At 35.6% G+C, this 16035-nt stretch overlaps 1 protein-coding gene across 1 annotated transcript; it reads left to right on the top strand.

Moving 5' to 3' along the window:
• The first annotated feature begins 11262 nt into the window (after positions 1–11262).
• LOC140161011 (uncharacterized) lies at positions 11263–13967 on the top strand. The gene is made up of 2 exons (XM_072184389.1): positions 11263–11774; positions 12211–13967. Exons 1-2 carry the CDS (start codon positions 11460–11462, stop codon positions 13771–13773), a joined length of 1878 nt encoding a protein of 625 aa, XP_072040490.1. The 5' UTR covers positions 11263–11459; the 3' UTR covers positions 13774–13967.
• Positions 13968–16035: the final 2068 nt, after the last annotated feature.

Genomic DNA, 16035 nt, shown 5'->3' with positions numbered 1-16035 from the left:
CATATATTTTTGGTTTCTTTTTTAGGACATGAAGGGGGATCAAAAAAATTGTTAGACCATAAAAAGGGATAAAAATATCCACCTTTTTTTAGGGGGATCAAAAAGTGTATGGCCTTATTTGTTTTAGAGGACCAAATTATAGCCTCACACGTCATTACGTTCAGTCACAATGGTTCATTATGTAAAAAAAGAAATCGCTTTAAACGATTTTGCAACCCAGGCGCGTATCCAGGAAATTGTAGACCGGGGGGCGCAAAATAGATCTTTGTAAAATATCATATGGCCGCGAAGCGGTCATCCCGGAGCGCTTGCGCGAGGGAGGGGGGTGTCTGAGGGGATGTGCCCCCCTCAGAAGTGAGAAACTTTTACAAAATGAAGACCTAATTGAAGCCATTTGGTGGACCATTTTGTCAATATTGTGTCAAATTTGAGTTTGAAAAAGCCTAAAATTTGCGAAAAGACGGCCCATTTTGTGGACAAGTTTGGACTTTTATTCTATGAATGATTGCTTTATAATTATGTGCCCATGAAGTTGCGCATACAGGGGGTGTCTGAGGGAGATGTGCCCCTAAGAAGTGAGAACATTTTGCAAAATGAAGACCTAATTGAAGCCATTCGGTGGACTATTTTTGCACTATTAGGCCTATTATGTAAAATTCCGGGGTAAAAAAGTTTGAGAAAGAAACTTTTGGAAAATAAATACCCAATTGAAGCCATTTGGTGGATCATTTTGTCACTATTATTGTGTAAAATTTTAGTTTGAAAAAAGCCTAAAATTTGCGAAAAAGACGACCCAATTGAAGCCATTTGTGGACAAGTTTTGACTTTTACAAATTGTTTGAATTGTTGGTTTATAATTATGTACCCATAACGTTGCACATGCAGGGGGTGTCTGAGGGGGATGTGCCCCTCAGAAGTGAGAAAATCTTGCAAAATGAAGACCTAATTGAAGCCATTCGGTGGACTATTTTTGCACTATTAGGCCTATTATGTAAAATTCCGGGGTAAAAAGTTTGAGAAAGAAACTTTTGGAAAATGAATACCCAATTGAAGCCATTTGGTGCACCATTTTTTCACTATTATTGTGTAAAAGTTTGGTTTGAAAAAGCCTAAATTTTGCGAAAAGACGGCCCAATTGAAGCCATTTGTGGACAAGTTTTGACTTTTACAAATTGTATATGAATTATTGGTTTATAATTATGTACCCATGAAGTTGCGCATGCAGGGGGTGTCTGAGGGGGATGTGCCCCTGAGAGGTGAGACAATTTTGCAAACTGATGAAGACCTAATTGAAGCAATTCGGTGGACTATTTTTGCACTATTATTGTGTAAAATTTAAATTTGAAAAGGCCGAAAATTTGCCAAATGACGGCCCAATTGAAGCCATTCGTGGACAAGTTTTGACCTTTATTGTATAAATTACCCGGTATTGCTTTACATGTAAACATAAAGTTGTGCATGCAGGGGGGTTGTCAGAAGTGAGAAACTTTTGCAAAATGAAGACCTAATTGATGCCATTTGGTGGACCATTTTGGCAATATTATTGTGTAAAATTTTTAGTTTGAAAAAGCCGAAAATATTAAATTTGCGAAATGACAGGCCAATTGAATTTTTACTGTTATTGTATTTGGTTTAAACATCAAGTGCTGGGTATTAAATACAGAAGCGAAAACGGGCAGTTGTTTATACGCAGGGGGTGTCTTGAGGGGATGTTCCCCCTGAGAAGTTTTGAAATTTGGAAAATGAGGGTCCAATTGAAACCATTTGGTCCATTATTTTTACACTTTTATCAAAAACAAATAGGGGCCCGAACTCAAATTGTAAAATTTTAAATGTTAGGCCTATATTTTAGGCCTACGACTTGAGATTCGCAATTAAAGCATGCATGGATCGATGTTGAATTGAAGTCAGCGTGGAGTCCGCCTTAGGCCTACTGACTTACGGTGACAAAATGTGACGGGCCCTATGCTTTTGGGTAGAGGACCCGCCTTCAAGCAATGCCTAAAATAATCACAGACATATATAAGCCTATATTATGATAGATTGACCCGATTTCGGTTTAGGCATGGGCCTATTTATACGTACAATTTTTCTCCTTTCCTCTTTTTTGGGAGGAGGGGCGGGGCTGGGCCCGCCGGCCCCCCCTGAATCCGCGCCTGAACGGATTCATTAGTTACAACTAGTAACTGCTCAAAAATATTATACTTGCCCGCCTCCCTGTCCAAACAATTTATGCCATAGGCATATAGCCTACAAGTGTGCTCTCAAATTGCCTGCGTGCTCGGAAAGTAAGGCCCCCTATCACAAAATATAGGCTAGTATAGGGCTATCTATAGTCGCATAAGGCCCAAATTGACTTCTATTTTGAAGCCTGCAAAATAATGTCCCGTTCCCCTAGTTCGATCTCTCCTCTTTCTCTCTCTCCCCTCCCTCCTTCCCTCTCTCTCTCCCTTTTTTTTTTTTTTTTTTTTGGTACCCGGGGGGCGCGCGCCCGTTCAAAAAGGGCTAAATACGCTACTGCAACCCCCCACCAAAAGTATTTATGAACACTCCCTTATGGTGGATACATGTTCAAAGTACCTCCACGTCTGGCAGGCATTAATTTTCGATAAATGTTATTAATCCTAATGTTGAGCCAGTAGGTATACTGTCAGGCAGTTCATTATATAGGGTCCCCAAGTTCCCCCCTAAATACTTTTTTGAATAAGTCAAAAAATATTTGACAAAATGCAAAGATGTAAAAGTGTATGGGTAGCCTTATTTGTTTTAGAGGACCAAATTATAGCCTCACACGTCATTGCGTTCAGTCACAATGGTTCATTATGTAAAAAAAGAAATCGCTTTAAACAGTGTTAAAAGTTGCATCTGAGTCCATATAGGAATTTACTCTCAAACAATGCAGTAGGCCAGGTCTATTCATGTGTTTGTTAAAGAAAACTTGACTGCTATGGACTCAGGTGCAACTTTTAAAATGGCCTCTTTTCTTACACAATTAACCATTGTGACTGAACGCAATGATGTGTGACGCTATAAATTGGTCCACATGTGTAAAACAAACAGGGCTATACATACCTTTTTATATTTTTTACATTTCGTAAAATATTTTTCGACTTATTTTAAAAAGTATTAGGGGGAACATATAAGTTGTGGACCCTATATAAAGTTAGCAGCCTTACTGGTTATATGTAAAAATGTACAGACATGACGCAGTTCATAAGTGAGATGTACTGTGATAAAGACTTGTGAGTTTATTTGACGTTGCTATGCAAGCAATTTCTTTGGTTAAGGTTCTTAAGGGGGTACTACACCCCTGACCAATTTTGTGCCTATTTTTGCATTTTTCTAAAAAATTATAGCACATTGGTGACAAGTAAGATATGTATATTATAGGGGCAAGGACTACAAATACTGTAATGAAAATTCAGCAACTCAAAGCAGGTAGTTATTGATTTATTGATCAAATATTGGTTTTCCCTCATTTTTAACTGCAACTCCAAAATTGTTGTCTGTGCTGAAATAAAATTTCCAGTGCAGTAGTTGTAATCCTTGCCCCTATAATATACAGATCTTACTTGTCCCCAATGCGCTATAATTTTTGAGAAAAATGCAAAAATAGGCACAAATTTGGGCAGGGGTGTAGTACCCCCTTAAGGAATCGGTTATTCAGGTCTTTTTTGGGGAAATGTATAATCTTCAATATACGAAAGGTCAAAATTTTCAAATGATGGATGGCTTTCCTTCCAGCTATAGTTTGATCAGCTCATAATCGGCGGGAATTGTTAGGCTTTTACCACTGCGCCGAAAAGTAGATCCACGTTAAGAGAGATACATGTATTATAGTTGACCTGTCTGGTCTACATATTGTGCGTGTTTAAGAAAGTAGACAAAGTATAGGAGTTGAATTTATATTTTGTGATGCTTCTGACGACATAAAACCATTTTCAAAATAAAATATATTGAATGATATTAATCCGCTATATGTAATAAGGCCAGCCGATTATGAGCTGATCAAACTATACATGCACACACACTGTAAGTACATATCATTAGATTTATAAAGTTCACTTTGAGGACTGTTAAGTGTCAAAAATATATTTTGAATAATTTGCCATAAAATTTATATCGCGAATTTCAAAATATTATTTGATATCAGCAGGACATTCCTTGTATTCAGCATGCAATTTGATATGTCTGATGTGCTTTCCTTCCCACAAAAAATACTGTGCAGTCGTTGCTATCCAATCCCTTAATATAATCTGAAATATATGTAGATGTTAAGTTTAGACTCTTTAATATTTTCTGAAATAGTAGTAAGTCATTGGACGCACAAATCCAAGTCAGACATTTTGAATTTGATAGTCGTGCAAAAGTGAGGAACCAATAAGCAATAGAAAATATTTGTAAACAAATACTTTTAAATGTACTGTAACAGTGGACATTTTTCGATTTGATTTAAATTTTACGATTCCAAGTTTCCTTACATGACCTTTACACATAAGGAATAAATTCATACTTTGTTATTAGTATGAAACCAAAAGCAAAAGGTGCAAAAATTAATGCTGCATGAAAATTTGCACATTTACGGTATCATAAATTTACCATTAAGAGTAGTGATGTTTTCAACATAGAGTTATTGCACTTGAAATCCATACTATGGAAGATATGACCTTAATCATAGAGTCCGAAGTTTACCGTTTTCTGAAATCCATTTTCCGTGTTATAAATCTGTGCCATGAAAAAAGCTTAAAATGTATAAACAATGATAATAATGTCACAATAAAGTGTTTAATATCGCGATCAATATGCTCTGATTGGAATATAGGCGATAATAGGCCGACTATTACGATGTTTGGAGGGATATAGGGGGTTCATGCTTTGGTAATATACCTTTATTTCAGTATTATTAAACAGTATTTTATCATAAAAATTGACATACACAACTCATAATTGTTTTTAACATTTATTTCTCTTATCTTTTAACAATTTTTGTCACATCATACAAAAAGTGATTTTTTTCCGTAAAACAGAAAACTTCGGACTTAATCTCCCACACAGTGAGTATGAATTTTTGTGGGGATTCCTTAATGGGTGACTCCATTTGAAATATACACTCTCTGTGTGGGAGATTAAGGTCATGTCTTCCATAGGTGGTGTAGGGATTTAAACTTGAGTAGCCCATTTCAAAGCCTGCTTTAAGGTAACAGTTTTACGATGATTTACTTGTGATTCACAATACGATGCACCGCAAGCAAGCGGTTGCTCTTGCTTGTCCTTTTTCTTACCATCAGGGTCGACATTGCCGTTCTAGCCGCTATAAGATTTTCACACAAGTGTGATAATAATGATGTTGAAAATGGATCTACAAAGGATTCTGTCTGATCAATAGATAGAAATTTCATCTACTATATATAAATAATTATAAATTGCAGTTTTAGTGTGCATTTGCATGTAAAATTATAATATTGACATTTAAAACATATAACACAATGACATGTGTTCGTATTATGCAGGCTTTAGATGTTGACTTTTTCCCATGACACACTTCATATTTTGAACTCTCCCCAGCAACCACTGGAGGCGCATTGTATTGTGAATCTACCAAATTGATATCCATCATGAATAATTAGGATTTTTAACTTGATCCCAGCTGAAAGTTATGATGGGTACTATAACTACACTCATAGAAATGACTTGTTCGCCTTGTTGGCGCAATTCAAATGGAGTAAGTTTGGACAACTCAAAAATAGTATAAAAGTTGCCAAAACAAAATTCATTTTAGTTATCCGAACTTTAAAAATGCTGAAAAAGCTCAAAAAGTTCCGTCAACTAATCAACTTTGTTGGCATTACTTAAAAAGTTGATGTAAGTCGTTGTGTCAACTTTTTAAGTAATGCCAACTTTTGAATTCAAGTTAAGGGAACTTAGAAAAATAAACAAGGTTCAAAGAGCCAATTAGTTGAGTTATTGTAACTCAACATGTAAGTTGATTTAACTTGTTCATATTAAGTTACTGGTACTTATTGTTTTGAGTTATTCCAATTTGGTACTTTGTTACTTAATTCACGAATTGGATCATTTTCTGCACAATTAGCAGTATTCAAATATTTATTTTTGTAATCAGTGCAAAATTTTGTATACTATAGCACGCCTCTAGAAAATTATGCTAACCTAGTTTCATTTTCTGCGTTGTAACAATTCAATAAAGTAAGTGCAAATGAGTGCGACCAACATAAATGATATCAAGTCAGCGTTACTCAAAATTGTACGCGTTGGCATTACTCGGAAAGTTGACGCAACGGCTTACATCAACTTACTGAGTAATGCCAACGAACAATTTCTATGAGTGTACTCATCATTTGATTATATTTTAGCAGAAATATGAAAAATATGATACAAAAGTGGTGCTACATCATTTCATTCGTTTTCATTCATTCATTCATTTTCATTCATTCATTCATTTTTCATTCACCACATCATCATGTGTAGAGGGCGTGGATGAACGCACAGAGAACTTGAGAAGCCACAAACCCCTTACATGAAATTGAAAATTTACCAAAAACAATTCACTAAGCAAAAACAAATTAATTTAAAGAGAATACAAAAACTATTTTGTTTATATACTTTGTCATATAAACACCATAAAAGTCCACACTTGTGTGAGTGGTCATACTGTATATGCTTACAGGATTTTCGTGCTCGGGATTTTTCACAATTTTGGGATTTTTGGAAAAAGTGTGAACTACTCACGAAATATGCAAAAAATAAACCCCTCAAGAAAGTGACAGCATATGAAGAGCTTAGTTTCAAAACCCCTTACATCCACTTGAGCAATTTTGAGAGCACATCAAAAAATCATCAAAAAATCACTGATATATGGGGGGTTGGCAACAAAAGTAGTTTTTGGCAGGATGCTTGGGTAGGATGAGCATCCCGCCAAAAACTGCTTTTGTTGAAAAACCCCTTATATCAGTGTGTTAGCACATCTATGTAACAAAGGTGCCCAAATCTGAATTTTGATGATTTTTTTGCAATTACCAGGATGAGCAAATCACTGAATAGGCCAGTTGTTGCTATGAATTTGCAAAGAATTTTGTTAGCTGCAATTCCAAAAAAATTGAATGTTTTCATGACCATAATTGAAATCAGCATGAAAATTGCATTAAAATGAGTACAGACAAGCATAGTATTGGTTCAGTGGTTTTAAGATAGCTCTTTGATATTTTGAGAAAATATCTAAAAAGTTGAGAATTTTTATGTTGAAGTCTATGCCTGGTTAGCACACAGAGCATTAATGATTTTGAGATAGTTGGTGCGATTTCAATCAGATCATGTAGTGTATAATTGAACTGTTCTTAAAATCCACACTACCCCTGTGGAAGATTTTAAAAATAACTTCCCTCTGTGGAAGATTCAGGTTGAATCTTTCTCAGAGGATGTATGGAATTCAAATGAGGCTGCCTACTGTGTTCATTCCATTTGAAATTCATTTCCAAAGTCTTCCACAGGGGTAGTGTGGATTTTAAATGGAATAGCCCATTGCGTAGCCTAATATGCTATATTCCCATTGATTCACTTCTGTGGGCCTTGGAACTGGTAATTTTTCAGGGGGTTTAGCACTTCCGTGGGCCTTGGAACTGGTAATTTTTCAGGGGGTTTAGCACTTCTGTGGGCCTTGGAACTGGTAATTTTCAGGGGGTTAAGGTGGCACACAGGATCAGTTTTGACTACATTTGCCGACAATCACATGGTTTTGACTACAACAGTCAATTTTTGCTGACAAAATTGTGTATTGGGGGTGTCACCCCCTACCCCCCCTCTCTCTCTCTCTCTAGCGTCGCCCTGATCTAAATGGAAAATTTAGATATTGTTTTGTATTTTATCTTTAAAAGTAATGATTTGTTTTTCTTTGTTTTAAAAATATGGGTCAAAAATAATCAAAATTGGACTTTTTTTCAATTTAGACCAAAATTTGGGATATTTAAAGGTATAAAAACAGTAGGGCCTATGCCTATATGGTCCTAATTAAAACAACTGAGAAAACCATTTCTAGTTTGTGTTTTAGAACATAAATATGGAATTTTCATCGATATGGAAACTTAGGGCAAGTTGTTATGGTGGACTGAAACAAATTGGAATGGAAAATCAAATTTGGTGCTATGCTAGTTGGATTCCTTGCCATCCTCTGAAAATGTATACTTTATATACTTATCATCATTACATTGGAAAATGTCTAAAATTTCCCATTTTGAGTGATCCTGCGTGCCACCTTCAGGGTTCATAAATGCTCATTACAGTAACACATAGAAAAATAATGTAACAACTACAGTTCATGTAAATGTTTTATGTAAATGTTTTGCAGAGAATTTGTGTGAATTCTACACAATGGGTGTATCTGTTATGTTTTGTGTCAATTGTATAATGAATGCTACAGATTTTTATCTTATTATGATTTATATCAACATTTTCTCTGTGAATGAATGATGAGAAAGGTTAAAAAAATAAATTCCTTGACAATTTTGATTTATTTTGTTTGTTTTTGCCTGTTTTATTTGTTTGTTTGTTGTTGCGTTGGATTTTTATTTTGGAATACAAACACTATTATAATGTTGACATAATGAAGTAAAATAAATTTCAATCGGCAAAGTCGTTGTTGTTATAAAGTGTGTTTTATTTTCAGAATAAGAACTCAAAATTGCATCTCAAATAAAATGATACAATCAACAATCACCCATTTTTGCACATGCCAATTTTTTTGGATCCCAATTCGCAAACTAAATGGTCTAGATATATATTGCTTGCCCTCCTCTTTTGGCTTGCCAAAAAATCTTGCCCCCCCCCCCCATATTGTACATCCATAATAATGCTAATATACTGCGCCAATAAAATATCCTTACACTTGGAAAAATAATCAAAATTTCAAAACTGAACAATATTGGGGTAAATTTGTTTTTTTAATAGATGCACTATCTAAACCTGCACATTATGACACCACATCGAATCCAATGTGACTTCAAGAAGCAAAGTTACAAGCATTAGATTAGACGAAGGTCCAGTTTTAAAATTGACAAACTGGCCTCCCGGGACTGGCCTATTCAAAACTCTACAGACTAGACATCTGGTGTGAGAGTGGTGAATGGCTACTTTATGGAAACAAAAGAACTGACAAATAAAATGAAAGTTATGAAAAGTACAGAGAAGCAAAAACTGAAATAAAAACTGCTTTAAATAACGCTTCATTCAAGTTCATTGAAGAAACTGTGTTGTCTCTTTGTTTCGCTTGTTGGAATCTTTTTGCGCCTTGTATAGACCAGTTTGTCACTTTTGAAACTGGACCTTCGTCTATTCAATTGCTTGTAACTTTTCTTCTTGAGGTTACATTGGATTCAATGTGGTGTCATAATGTGCAGAATTAAAATACTAAGTAGTGCATCTATTAAAAAACAAATTTACCCCAATATTGTTCAGTTTTGAAATTGTGATAATTTTTTTCAAGTGTAAGGATACTTTATTGGCGCAGTATAGTAATGCCATGAATGCAATATGAATGCAATTGGCCTGAATTGTGATTAAGTGACTTATATGATCAAAAAATTGACCATTTTGCTGAAACACCCCCCCGGGTTGACGCCCATGCCCTTAATTAGTACAGACTTTGTAATGGCAGTTACTGCTTGGTTATTTTCCTCTTCAAATTATGGGCAACGCATGGACACGTGAACAATTCAAACAATTTCACTAAATCAGTAATTATTTACGAACTAATCTTTAATCATGTTAATTCGGAAATATAGGGTGTATCGTCGGAAACTTTTTATTTTTGGGTATTTATGCCCGAGCCAGCAGACTAATATAGTTGACTGTTTTGAGGAATGAAACGCCTATTACATACTTTTTGAATTTTGATCAATTATTCTGTTCTTGAATTATAACAATTTGCCGATCACATCTCATTTTTATTCCATTCCTATGACAATAGACGACGCATGCTCAGTGCTATCAACTTTGATGTATTGGGGATGTGCGGCTACGACTCCGAAAAACTACCTGACTTTAAACCAAATTTGACGAAAAACACATCAGAAATTAAACCGATTTGTGGAAAATTTCGCTATGAATAAACGATGAAACATTCGCACTTTTTTGAGAAAATTTAGAAGATACACCCTCTCTTTATAAACCAAATTTTCATAAAAAATTGAGGGCCACCAGTAAAACCAAAATGGCTGAAATTGCACCCGAGTCTAAACTAAATAGCCGAATCTTTTATAAATTCTTATATTTCAAGAACGAAACCAATCAATTTTCAAATATCAAAAAGAATGATATGAAGCTATATGAAAGCTGTTTTACTGTACACAAATGCATACATAAATTGACAAGTGTATTTTAAGGGATGGGGTATGAACGTTTGGACAGTAGTTATTGTGGGACATTAGATCCCCGGGATTAGATCACATCAGATATCGAATTGCATTCTGAATACGAAGAATGTCCTTCTGATATCAAATAATTTTTGAAATTCGCAATGTAATACACATTTTATGGCAAATGATTAAAAATTGATATTTTGATATTTAACAGTACTCGAAGTAAACTTTATAAATCTGATGATTTATACTTAAAGTGTTTGTAGGTGTGATGAAAAGCTGACGATCAATTGAAAATTTTGACCTTTCTTATTGAAGATATGGATTTTTTTCCCAAAACACCAAAAAAATAGGTCTTTGGGGAAAAAATCCATATCTTCAATATGAAAGGTCAAAATTTTCAATTGATCGTCGGCTTTTCCTCCCAGCTATATAGGCCTATATAAGGTGACGCAACTCAAGTTCAAGAACATGAGGCGTTGTGACTGAAATAGTTATAACTGTGCGACGCCCAAGCATTCTTATAACTCTCCTCCCAGCTACATACACTTTAAGAATATATCATTAGATTTATAAAATTTACTTCGAGGACTGTTATTATATATTAAAAATGTGAAAAATATCAAATTTTAATAATTTGTCATAAAATTTGTATTATATCGCGAATTTCAAAAATGAAAATTATTTGATATCAGAAAGACACTCTTCGTATTCAGTATGCAATTCGATATGTCTGATGTGCTCTCATGTCCCACAAAAAATACTGTCGAAACGCTCAAAATGCTCATTCCAGATCCCTAAACGTTAAACATGGGAAGCTCATGTTCGTGGATATATTCCAACATTAAACATGCGGCTACATAATAATAGAAGTGAGACTGCTCTTGATTGAATTTCCAACCGGAAAAATATCAAGATAAAAACGGAAATGCTTGGGCGTCGCACAGTTCATTCGAACGTGTACACAGCCTGACCCGGGCCTGTGAAATGCAACCACAACGAATTTTGCAATTTCCCTCAACCATAAAACATTGATAGGCCTACTCATTGCGTGGAATTTCTATACCCCTGTTCATTACCTTCGATCACTCAATGGCTTCAGCTCAAGCTCCAGCCAACCCGACAGAAGGCCAAGGAAGCATCGACAAAAGTATCTGTGCGATTTGCTTTGAACATTTCCAGGATCCCAGAGCTTTGCCATGTCAACATGGGTTTTGCCTGGAATGTCTACGAGATTGGGCCGAGCTTAATTCAGAGAAGACTCGCCTGGTGTGTCCAACATGCAGAGAAGGGATAGATTTGGACAAGGATGGTGTAGAAGGGCTGCCAGTTCACTCCTTGAACATGTTGAAGTCGGTGTTGAAGTCCGACGAAGAACTGAAGGATATTGAGCGAGAAAAGGAATCGGTAGGTTGTCACCACTCATGTTCATGAGTCATTCCGCAGTCGTTCTGCACAAAGTAATTGAAATTGAACATTGTGGCTTTCTCTAAACTGAAATTATGCAAATGTAGCCTATGCAGGCTTCTGTCTGGCCGTTTTTGACCCCGGTTTTTGACAAAATCTTCGCTGCATATGCGTATGATTTTATGGAATAGAACAATCGAAATAATTATTTTAATGCTATAATAAAATAAGGTAGGTTACGCATCCTGTATAAGCAAAAATAAACACATTGGGGAAATAGTGAAGAGTTGAGCATAGGATTCGAACCCACGCACTTCCGTTAACTATTTGAACGCCTTATCCATTATAGGCTATACCAGCTTTCACTCATAAACGGTGGTTAAAACTATATATAATAAAATGTTTAAATAAGTAACTATTCTTATTTGTCTCTCAGGTCTTCTGTGGTAATTGCAGCAATGTGCCCAAGAATAATGCAACGTTCCACTGCTACGACTGCAAACAACATTTGTGTGCTGAGTGTCGGAAGTTACATCAAGCTCTCAGAGTAAATCAAACGCATTACATTGTCCACCGCCCTACATGCGATGAAGACGCGCTACCATCAGAGAAACTTGTCGGTGGTGGCCGATACTGTACTACCCATGACAAGATCATCGTCGAATTCTTTTGTGAATCTGAACAAAGACCAGTCTGCTCTCATTGCATTCATCTGAACACCTGTGGATCACAACATCAGAGAATCACCCTAAAAGATGCCGCCAAAAAATACGGTGCCGACATCTTGAGACTAGTTAAGGAAATCGACGGTTTCAAAGAGGAGTATCAGAGTACGTTGCATAAAACTGAACAGATCTTACAAGATTTGGATTCCTCTAAAGAAGCAACTTTGAACGCGCTTCAACGAATTAAACAAGAATTCACTCAAAAATTAAACAAAGTCTGCAAACAAGATGAAGATATTATTAACAAAGATTTTCTAGAGAAATCGGAGAAGATCTCCTCAATTAAACACAAGTTTGAGAAGAGTTTAGCCAGAATTGAAGAAGTTAGTCAACAAGGGACGAAGATTGGAGATTCAGACTCGGAAGTAACATCGACGTATGGTCTACTGGTAGAAATACTGAAGGATATCCAGAAGTTACAACCAAACTTGGTTGAAAATCATCTTTGCTCTCTAGAATATACACCAGTTCCTACCCATTCTGACATAGACCATCTATTAGTGAGGACAGATTGGAAACCATGTGGTAAACTTTGCACTGTCCCACACCTACGAGATCTTTGTGGTGTTGCAATCAACCAAGATGGCGATATTGCAGTCAGCAGTATTAGAAATGGTTTGAGAGTGTTCGATTCAAATGGTCAAGTCAAGTCCACGTTCCTTAATTCTCCAGAAACTTGTTTTGATGTTGCAATAACTCCTGATAACAGATACGTCATCGATGGAGAACACGGGTTTCTCTGTTATGACCATCGAGGTAATCAGTTATCCAACATTCAAACGACTGATATGAAGAATGTGGTATCCAAACCATATGGCATTGCTGTAGATACCAAAGGACGTATCATAGCAGGGCTGAAAGATTGTTTGTCCATACATTACGCAGATGGTAGTCTCAAGAACAAAGTCTCACTTAGCGCAACACCATGGCGTATTGCGGTAGTCTCGAACGAACAACTCGTTGTTAGTTGTTACGATGGTACTCTTGCATTGATAGACTACAATGGCGTTGTTGTCAAGGTAATTGACTCGCCTCCTGGTGTCAAGAAATGGAATCCTGGATATGTATGCTGTAATGCCAAATATGGAGAGATATTTGTTGGTAATATGGGTATTCCAAAAGCTGTGTACAGCTTCAAATCTGATGGAGCCTTCATTGGAGTTGTTACGGATGAGGTGGATAGACCTCAAGGGATTGCGGTGTCAGAAGATGGGAAGAAGTTATATATTGCTGAAGTCAACGAGAATTTGGTTAAAATATTTCAGCGTCAGTAAACTAATAATATAGACCCATTCAGTGATCCCAGCGAAAGTGTAAAAAATTTAAACTGTTTATAAATTGCTTAAAAGGGAAGGACATTCAAATTGTCATTTGGTATTTTTGAAATGAAAAATTTGTCAAAAAACAAAGAAAACAGCAGTATTGACAAAGTTGAAGACCCATTCAAACAAATGTAGACCTAGCTAATTTAATAGGACTTTTAATATACTGTCAGCAGGGCCTATATAGATTACAGATTCATATAAATACCTTGTTTTTGTCTTTAATAGGCCTACATGGCTTTCGGCTGAACCAATACCGATACTAGTAGCAGGCTATGTTAACACATTTATAACATTATGACAAAGGTACCAAATCTGAATTTTGATGATTTTTACGATCGTCCGGATGAGCAAATCACTGAATGTGCCTTTAATTAATCAACTATAGAGCACTTTCATCAGTATTGTGAACCTAATTAGATTTAGTTCACATTGAAAAATGTTGTTCTTATTATTGCCCCAGAAAACAGAAAACGTTTTAAACGGGGAATATTTTTGGGTTCTGGTTTTAGTAATAACGTTTTAATAACATTATAATTGTCGAAAACAAACTGTAACAACATTATTAAAGTGTTGTCAAAATGTTATTGTAAAATATTTTTTACAAACATTTTTTGCCAAATATTTTGTCAGCTGTTAAATAACATTATGATAGAATATTTTGCAGTAAGTTTTCAAAAAATGTTTTTGAATATTATGAAAACGTTTTATACCCTTTATATAACCCGACATTTAAACGATTTCTGACAACCTTTCTAACCTTTTGCGAATAATGTCGAAAAGGTTTTGTGTTTACTGGGGCTCCATATAGACTCGTTTTATTGAAAGAAATAAACACTTTCTTCATAAAAAAACAAACAATAGGTACAAAGCATGCGAAACGTGTTCAAATCGACCGATGGCAAATTTGTTGAATTAATTTTAGGAGAACGTGGACAACTTTAAATGTTGTTACTTATGGGCACTTCTACAAAAAAAAAAAGTCCAATCTGATTTCAAAAAGTAAAGAATTATGTAGCACCAAGTTTATCCTTTAATTTTTTTTTCTTCAAAAGCACGAATAAAGTTTACGAAAACCACTGTTAGCACATACTGTCATATTTTGTCGTAAATAATCGCTTTAAGATGGTTCGTGAGATATTCTGAGCTATTCTGAAGATGTGCTAAGCCTGTCATTAAGGTGGCAGCCACTTAAGGTGGCAACCACTTAATGTGGCAATTCTCTCAGTGTGCCGATAAAATAATTTATTTCTTTAAAAGTACACATTACAAGCGTAAAGAGTTAGAATGGAAGCCATGGGTGTGTGTGTGTGGGGGGATTTATTATATTATTATAACAGGTCTGACACTGATTTAAACATGTATTGTGATGTCCCAAGTTCATAGCCAATTTACGTTCATCTCATCTTATCATTGACACCCCATTGACATCATTGTTTTCTGATTGTAGGGAAAAGGCGATATGTTTTTGAAAAGATTTTCAGGTTTGGCAGTATAATTGCTGTTTATGGTTTTAATTCATTTGATCGGACAATTCTGTACCTATAAAGTTCGCATGCGGAAATTCCGATTTTTTTGTTCACGGCAGTGAACATTTCCCCCACTTGAACCCATATCTCATATGCACAGTTTATCCCTTACATACACTGTGTCTTGAATAACTATTGTAGCCCATCAACCTTGTGATTATGAGGCTAGGAAATAATTCCTAATGCCTCATACTCAGGTTTGTATCCCTTTATCTAATCCGGCTCTACATGACAAGGACTTTTTAGCACATCTTATCTTGTATTGAGACAATGGCAGCCAGGACTATTTTTTTGCCTTTTTTCTAAGCATATTTACCATTGGATTGAGCCATCACATGATTATAATAGGCTTTACTGATTGGTGGGTAAGGTCAATGCTATTGTTTATTTTGTGCTAAGGCTGAGCATATTACTGCATATATGAAAAATACACTGCTATTTTGATACAGGCGATTTTCTCAATTCCTCCCAACTGACAAACATTACTCGTTGACTGCCGATAAACGTCCCAATAAATCGGACTTAGTCACCGGTCAGTTCTCATGATAGATTTCCATGGCTAACGATGGTTAACTATGAAAACATGTTAAAGGACATCAAGAAAATTTTCTAAGTTATTTATTTTGAGCTCTTTCGAGTATCGACGAGTAATGGATATATTCTGTAGATTTAGGTTTTGTCTGTG

Source organism: Amphiura filiformis, chromosome 9 (assembly GCF_039555335.1).
Source record: "Amphiura filiformis chromosome 9, Afil_fr2py, whole genome shotgun sequence".
Classification (NCBI taxonomy): Eukaryota; Metazoa; Echinodermata; class Ophiuroidea; order Amphilepidida; family Amphiuridae; genus Amphiura; species Amphiura filiformis.
The sequence above is the reverse complement of the archived record's forward strand: the minus strand, read 5'-3'. Positions and strand labels throughout refer to the sequence as shown.

Excerpts from the sequence above, each read along its gene's own strand:
- LOC140161011 (XM_072184389.1), top strand. The coding sequence starts at position 11,460 with ATGGCTTCAGCTCAAGCTCCAGCCAACCCGACAGAAGGCCAAGGAAGC. Across the intron at positions 11,775-12,210 it reads TTGAGCGAGAAAAGGAATCG|GTCTTCTGTGGTAATTGCAG; the intron begins GTAGGTTGTCAC and ends TTTGTCTCTCAG.